The sequence below is a fragment of the Cnephaeus nilssonii genome (assembly GCF_951640355.1).
Source record: "Cnephaeus nilssonii genome assembly, chromosome: 15".
Classification (NCBI taxonomy): Eukaryota; Metazoa; Chordata; class Mammalia; order Chiroptera; family Vespertilionidae; genus Cnephaeus; species Cnephaeus nilssonii.
Genome location: NC_137086.1, coordinates 60,172,714 through 60,180,512, shown reverse-complemented (window position 1 = coordinate 60,180,512; position 7,799 = coordinate 60,172,714). Strand labels below are relative to the sequence as shown.

General features: G+C 57.2%; 1 protein-coding gene across 1 annotated transcript in view; it reads left to right on the top strand.

Annotated features, from left to right (window-relative positions):
• Positions 1-496: 496 nt before the first annotated feature.
• KCNIP3 (potassium voltage-gated channel interacting protein 3) overlaps positions 497-7,799 on the top strand; it is a gene marked incomplete at both ends in the record, with an annotated part of 61,153 nt that continues 53,850 nt past the window's right edge. Inside the window, one exon of the mRNA XM_079792471.1 lies at positions 497-599. Coding sequence (XP_079648597.1) covers positions 497-599 — 103 coding nt within the window. The remainder of the gene's footprint in view (positions 600-7,799) is intronic.

Genomic DNA, 7,799 nt, shown 5'->3' with positions numbered 1-7,799 from the left:
GTCTTGACTACAATGCATGGCCTGAAGTCCTCTCTGGTCCCTCCACAAGGTGTTGTGAGGAGGGGGCAGCAGGGACAGGAGGGCTGCCCCTCACTTGGGCAGGAACTCAAGCCAGAGCTCCCCTCCCCGCAGCCGGGGCTCTCTGCACCGCCCCCCCTCCACTGTATCCCAGCCTCCCCTAACCAAAGTGGAGGAGCAGAGAAAGTGTGTTAGAGAAAGGGACAGAGTGGGGGTGGCACAGAGAAGACCCCTGGTGACAGGGATGGAGGGGAGACCCAGAGAGGCAGGACTTCCACAGGCTGAGAGGGCAGGGTTAGGACCATTTATCCATGTATTCAGATGAGACAGTGCTGCCTGGGCAGGGGGTGGGGTGGAGAGAGAGAGAGAGAGAGAGAGAGAGAGAGAGAGAGAGAGGCAGAAGGGGTGGAGCCCGTAGAAGCAGACAGGCAGGGAGGGTGGGCAGGGGGCGGGCGAGAAGCTGCCAGTCCAAGCAAACATGAGGCAGCTGCCAGCCCTGCCCCGCAGTCCTCATCTCCTGGGCTGTGAGGAGGGGAGGCCGGCAACAGTTTCCTTCAGCACCCAGGATGCAGCGTGCCAAGGTAGGCGGTGGCGGGGCTGGGGGCTTGTGGGCCGGGGGCTGCCTCGGACCACCCAGGAACCTTGCTGTTCCTTCCTTTTTGAGCTCATCCCTTGCTGTCCCCTATAGGATCGCTTTGGGAAAAATAAGTGTTGGGGTGTCCTGGATGGGAGGCTAGACTCCTGGGGTCCCCTTTGGGTGGGAGAGAGTTTTTAGGTGTTTGTGGGACAGAAGCTGGACAGAGGAGAACCTGGGATCAGCCATGTGGCTGGTCCTGCTCTGTGAGGTCCCTGAGCCTGGCTCCATAGCCCTTAGAGCCGTGTGTGTGTGTGTGTGTGTGTATGTGTGTGTGTGTGTGTGTGTGTGTGTGTGTGTGTGTATGTGTGTGGACCATGCGCGCTGGGAGGGAGTGTCTTATGCTCGAGGGCTGGCCAATGAATGCACCTTTTAATGATTCAAGTAATGAATGAATGCCTACGTCCTAAAGGGCCATGGGATCCCTAACAAGGACACATGCTGAGTTCTCACTCTGGGGGCTGATGGGAGTTTGGAGAGAGAGAAAGCAGGGAAAATGCCTGGGGTAGAGTTCAAGCTATGGAGGCAGGGTAGTGGGAAAGATGAATAATCATTAAGTGAGGAAGAAGGAGGGAAAGGAACATAAGCAGACCCCCAGAATAGTTAACACTCAGCAAACGTCCCGAGGCTGTGTGAGCTCCGTGTGTGTGTGTGTGTGTGTGTGTGTGTGTGTGTGTGTGTGACCATCTCTCTGCGGCAGGAAGTGGCACCGAGAATAGGTCTGTGTGCATCCCAAATAACAATGTTCTGAACAAGGCTGGTTGCATTTCTCTCTCGGGCAGAAGTCCAGAGCGGGGCAGTGGAGGGCGGGCACGGAGGTCCATGGTCAGCAGGGACTCAGGCTCCATCCGGCTCCCTGGCTTCCATTCCGAGGGTACCTTACGGGCCAACAGGGCCGCTGGAACTCCAGCCAGCACTGCACGCAGTAGGAAGAGGAGAGGAGGAAGGGCAAAGAACTCAAATACAACCAGGGTCTCCTGAGTAGGGGAGAGTGGATGCCCCAAAAGACGGATTCCTATCTCTCTTTCACGCATGAGAACAAGGGGCCAACAGTGGGCTTGTGGCTGACTTCAGTCCACACTGCTCAGAGCCCAGTCGCCCCTGCCCCACATAGTCCATCTCCCAGGGGTGCCAGGAGGATTAGCAGAGGTGACAACACAAAACTCTTCAAGCTTGGCAATGGGGCAGGTTGAAGAGGTGCTTTTTCTCCCAGCAGCCCCGGTGGGCAGGCAGACGTAGAGGAACAGCGCCTTGTCTCAGGCTCACACACTGCAGGCTCCGTGCACGCACACACCGCTGCCAGCACAGTCCGTGCACATCCACAGGCCAGTGGGAGCACGCCCTGCATGGCCACACGCAGCACCTGCCCCCGGCCCCTGGGCTGCACAGCTGCATGCACACAGAGGCGGGTTTCTGCGCAGTCGGGCTGCACACAGCCCGCTCTGCCCACCCGGCTGAGGACAGTCCTCCTCTTGCCTGGCCTCTGCCCTGACACCCAGAGCTCATCCTGGGCGCTTGGCTGGGCCCATCCCTGCCAGATGGGTGGAGGGAGTAGCTCCAGCCCAGCAGTTGTACCTGCCCTTCCCTTGGCCAGTGTGACTCCACACTGCCATCCGCCCTCCTCCACACTGGCTCCCGGCCCTACAGGATCTTGAGGGGCCTTGCACCTGCCAGTAGCCTTCCTGTGACGGGAACAGGTCCCACACCGGCTGGTGCAGGGCCAGTGGTCCCCTGGGCTGCTCACCAAGGTCAGCAGGAGGACTGGTTGTGAAAATCACCTTCCTCACTAGCGGCAGGAGGGACTGCAAGTCAGAGCGCAGGGGGCCTGTCACTGCCACGGTCAGTGCCCAGTCCTCGGCCTCCTGCATGCACCCTCCCGTCATTCATGGGTCCGCACAGCAGCCCAGAAGGGCAAGCACGGTCACTGCCCTCTGCAGACACCGAGGCTCCGAGGAGGGAGCAGCCTGCCGTCACAGCGCCCAGACTTGAACTCCGCGAGTAGCGCAAACGGAGCTGCGGGCTCTGCTGGAGTGGGCATGCCTGCTGCCCGGGGTTCCAGGGAGTGTACCTCCACCTGCCAGGCTGCCGCCTTCCTGCAGGGCACTTTCAGGAGGTGAGCCCTCATTTGCTCCCTCCGTCTGCCCGGCTGGCGATGAGGCATGAGTCAGACGCCTGAAGAGGCTCTGACTGTTCCCCAGGTGGAGGCTGGGAGGTCAGGGCTGGCCCTGTACCTGCATCATCTCCCTGGACCCACGTGCGGCCCACGAGGTAGGTCTTGGCATTGTACCCACTTCACAGGTGAACCCGAGGCCTGCCCTAGATGGCAAGGGACACAGCTGCAGCTGGGATTTGAAACCTGCTCTGTCTTACTTCCCTAGGGCTGGGGAGGGGGTCCGGGGAGAAGACTGCAGGGGACAGATGCACACCCGGAACCAGGTGGCTGAGGAGGGGCCCTCTCCCAGCGGGGGGCTGGCTCTGTGTGCTTGCGGCTTCAAATCCTCTGAACCCTTTAGTGACTGCACACAAGCAGACCCCACACCCAGCCATGTCTCCTGGATCAGCAACTTTGAGCCTCCATAGCCCCTTTCTGGGATGCAGGTCCAGAGCTGCAAAGAAAAGAACCCCAGGGTTTGTGAATTCAGGATCCCTTTTCTTATTAGAAGTTTCTGCAAGAGTGGGAGCTGCTTTGTAGACTCACTCTGGCTTGGGGCCATCGGGCCCCCTCCCCTCACCACGCCAAGGCAGCCCTCCCTGGTGAGGCCCGGAGCAGCTGCTGAGCCTGATGTGAACCAAGGGCAGCCTTGGTTTCCAAGGCAAAGAAAGAAGAGGAAAGAGAGCTTGACAGGTCTCCCTTTGCTGGTCCCAGACAGGGGCAGGAAGGAGCCTGAGCAGGAGGGTGCAGTGTGAAGTGAGCCACTGAGCTGTACCCCCTTCCTCCCCCCACCAGCTCCCCATCCCCGGCTGACTGATGTTCCCTCCAACAGGTGCCTCTGTCAGCTGTGATCAGCCCACGTCCTAGAACCACAGAGCAGCCACGGGACAGGGAGAGAAGGCACCAGAGTGGGATGGGCCGGGGCTGAGTTGAGCTGAGGCAGGACAGCCAAGAGGGTCCTGTTCCACCTCCCAGCTGGCACAGCCTCCCCGCTTGGATCTGCTGCTTCAGGTCTCTGCCCAGCCCCCCTCCATCAGGCTGGCCTGCGCCCATGTTGGCTCAGCTGGGCACAGCAGCTGCTGGTTCTCTCCAGCCTCCTCCCCAGCGCTGTCCCTCACCCCAGCGCTGCTCCCCCCACCTTTTGCACATGGCACTTCCAGGGCATCAAGAGGCGAACCTGCCCCCCCCCCCCCGCCTTGCTGCTGGTGCCCAGTCCATCCTGGCCGTTTTAAGATTCTCTCAAGTTGGGCAATCTAGGCAGTGACTCCAGAGAACCAATCCTAGCCCCATCTCTTCCCTATGGAGTCTGTGGGCTCGGGCAGGACCCATCCCTTCCTTGGGCCTCAGTTTCTGCATCTGGAACTCAGCTACATGTATAGCCTTTGTTCAGTCCACGCATGAAGTCAGGGCCGTGTGCTGACCAGTGGGGCTGGGTGTCAAGGTCTGGATCACCACCAAAAGTGCCATGACATAGATCCCCGCCCACATCCACAACGTATGTACCCTGGCCTATCACAGCGCCCCCTATGCACCATTTGCCGGGAAACCTGGGGCCTGGAGAGGTAACGTGGCTGCACCTGTGGGCTGCTAGCCTGGCTCTGCACCCGCCGATCTGGCCTCAGTCCCTCAGTCCCAGCCTTACACCAGCCATCTGCATGTCCTTGGGCAAGTTATGCAGCTCCTCTGTGCTGAGGTCTCCTCACTTTCCTGGGGAAATATCATCGATCTCCTAGACAAATGAGATCTTATACTAACCCTTGTAGCACGGCCCGGGGAGCACAGTGAGAGCTCCATGATGCCGGGAGGTGTCAATGCTCCTGTTTTCTGGTGACTGGATGGAGCCCAGAAAAGGCCGGACAGTAGAATTTGGTCAGTGAGCGGCTGGGGGTGGGGCGGCTGGGTTAGTGAGACTCTCACCTCCCGGGCAGCATGTGGCAGGGAGCGGAGGATTTGTGTCCTGGCCCAGGTGGCAGTCACCAGAGGCCAGCTCTCCCCTCTCCTGTTCCAGGGCTCTGAGAGGGGAAGCGCCAGGTGTGTGTGTGTGTGTGTGTGTGTGTGTGTTCAAGCACGTGCCCATGCAGGTGTCTGCAGGACTCATGACAAACCCAGCTCCCCCTCATCAGCCACGCTGCCTGGCCCACATCTGTCTCTGTCCAGGGGCGGTGGAGAACTGAGGATTCCAGAAGCCTCCCGTTCCAAACACTCAGGGCCGCACGACGCGACGCCCACCGCCACTTCCTGCCATCTGCCACAACTGATGGAAATAGAGCAGGCGATGAGTGGGTGCTCAGTGAGCCAGCCTGCGCTGCAGCACCCCGATGGGTGAGGGCCAGGCAGCCCCCATCTGAACAGGCCTGCGTGTCCCCTAGGGCAGCTCTCCTGGAAGGAGAGAGGCTGGGCTGGAGCCTGGAGCCTGGAGCCGGGCCCTCTCACAGACCAGGCCCAGCATTTCCTGTCTGGAGGGAGAGGCTCTCTAAACCCGAGCTGTGCTTTCACATGGACTGAGGGGCTTTAACAAACAGAGCAGTGCAGGCAAGCACTGCAGCCCTCAGGCAGGCAGGTGTGGGCACGCCAGGCGCTTCTGATGTGCCGCTAACTGAGCAGGGAGGCTGGGTCTCCTGCCAAACACCACGGGGCCATGGGCTTGGAACTGGGAGGACAGGCCCTCTCTTGGCGTCAGAAGGATGAAGAATAGTGCTAGTCACTCCTTCTGGGGGCTTTGTGTATGTGAGCTCAGTTAACCTTTCCCACAGTCCTGTGCGGGCACATTATCATCCCCATTCACCGATGAGGAAACGGAGGCTCAGCTGGGTCAGGTACTTTGCCTAAGGTCACCCGGCCAGGAGGCGAGGGCCCAGAGTTCAAGTCCCTGCTCAGCTGACCAAGACCTCTTCCCACTGCTCTTGGCTGCCTGAAGTAACAGCAACCAGCCTGAAACCACCCCCACCCCTTCCTAAGTGCGTCTTCTGAACCAGCATCTGCTGGTCTGAAGCGGTTCATGCTGCTTTGCATCCATCCGTGTCTGTAGACATTCGGGAGACGTCGGCCATGCCTTTCACATAGGTGCTTACTCACATGACGTCAGCTCTGGGAACGGAGCCTGGGTATGGTAACTCAGGTGGACCAGGGCCCCCCATGGCCTCCAGCTGTGCACCCCATCCCCACAGCAGCCTTTGCCTGCAGGTGGCCTCTGCCAAGTCTGCTCTGGGCCACTCTCGGGGGTTCTCAGAACAGCTGATGAGAACCATAGACTGAAATGGCTGTTCAAAGGTCGCCCCCAACGCCTGACCAGATGGGCCCCACAGGATAAGGCTGTGTCCACTGGGCAAGGGGCTGTGAACTGTGGGCACTTGACCTTTTAGGGGACCTGTAGGGAGTGGGGAGCCATGAGGTGGGATGTTGGGCCCAGGTTCGTGCTTTGTCGAAGGTGATCTGGCCTGGGAGGTGTGGTGGACTCTCAGGGGATGGTGCTCCTGGAGCAGAGTCCATACCGGATTCCGGGGGAGCTGGAAGGCATGAGGGTTTGCTTCCTACATCTCCGTGGTGACCTTTCAGCTACTGAGGAGTCACCGTGACCCCCCATCACTACCCACATCTGCAGCAGATCCTAAACACTGGCACACAGGTATCTCCGCCACCCATCCCACTGCCTGGGTCTGGCTCAGCCCCCCTTTCTCCCTGGGCAGGAGCAGCCCCCCAAATTGGCCTTCTGCCTCACTGTCCTCCAACCTCCTTCACACTCCACCAGGCCCCCTTTCTGAAACAACTCTGCCTGACCCTGGCTGGGACTGGGGTGGGAGAGAGGAGCCGGGGGCAGTGCTGGCCAATAGAAATAGTGTAAGGCACAGGTGCCACTTCAAATGTTCAGGTGGGTACATAAAGGACACTTTTTAAAGAGTGAAATTATTTTTAATAATATATCTTATTTAACCCTATGTAAATATTATAATTTCAATGTGCAATTGATATAAAAATTACTCATGAGCCATTTTACACGCTAGTAAGTGAAGGTTGGAAATCCAGTGCGTGTTTACACTGAGGGCACATCTGGAGTTGGACCAGCCCCATTCCAAGTGCTTGGTAGCCACAGGTGGCCAATGGCCACCGTGGGGGACAGAGCCTGGCCACGTTCAGTGGGCCTCTCAGCCTCTAAGTTCCTACCTGTTTGTCCTCTGCCTTCACAATTTTGTTTTATCTGTGCTATTGTTTTTTCTTTAAATGAACTCACATTTTAAGCTTTAACAAGTGATTCTAAAAGGGAGTCTTTAAATCATTACTATAAATGGAGTGCTGGTAGCAGTTGCTGAAGTAGGTGTCGATCGAGCATACCTGAATCAGGAGGCCTCGGCTGGAAATAAATGATGAGGATTCATTCAAGGGTCTTCCGGTTTATAAACCAGAAACACAACTAGGCAATGCCTAAGGGTCCTGAAGAAGTAAGAAAAGCTAAGAGTTCTTATAGAAAAAAACTGACATTCTTGAGAAGAATTAGTCCTGCCTTCCTAGCTTCTGGGTTGGTCTAGGAGATAACCTTTAAGGTGGCTGGTGGTCTAGATGGTTATGTTAGGCTGTTGGATATGTGAACATTCTCTTCTAAGTCCTTCAGGGGGTGATCAGAGGGTTATCTGTAGTATTTATATAGTATGTATGTGTGTGTGTGTGTGTGTGTGTATATATATATATATATATGTAATCACCAGGCCAAAGTGGAGAGTTCAAAAATTCAAGTTTCCAGGTTACTTAAAGTAAGAGTAGAATCATTTCCTCAAGCCCAAGTCTACTCGATTTTAGTAATTTAGCAGCTTGACTATTTCTTCACTCTTTCCTCAAAAGTAACCATAGCAACGTCACCAAAATGAAAACAATAACCCGTCGGTATGTTGCTTGCGGAGGATATTTTTTCCATTGCTTTTGTAAAAGAGGGGCACCATCGGGAGTTAGAGGGGTGCTAGGCCATCTCTTGTGCCAGGCAGAGGTAGCTCCTGGGTGCCCAAT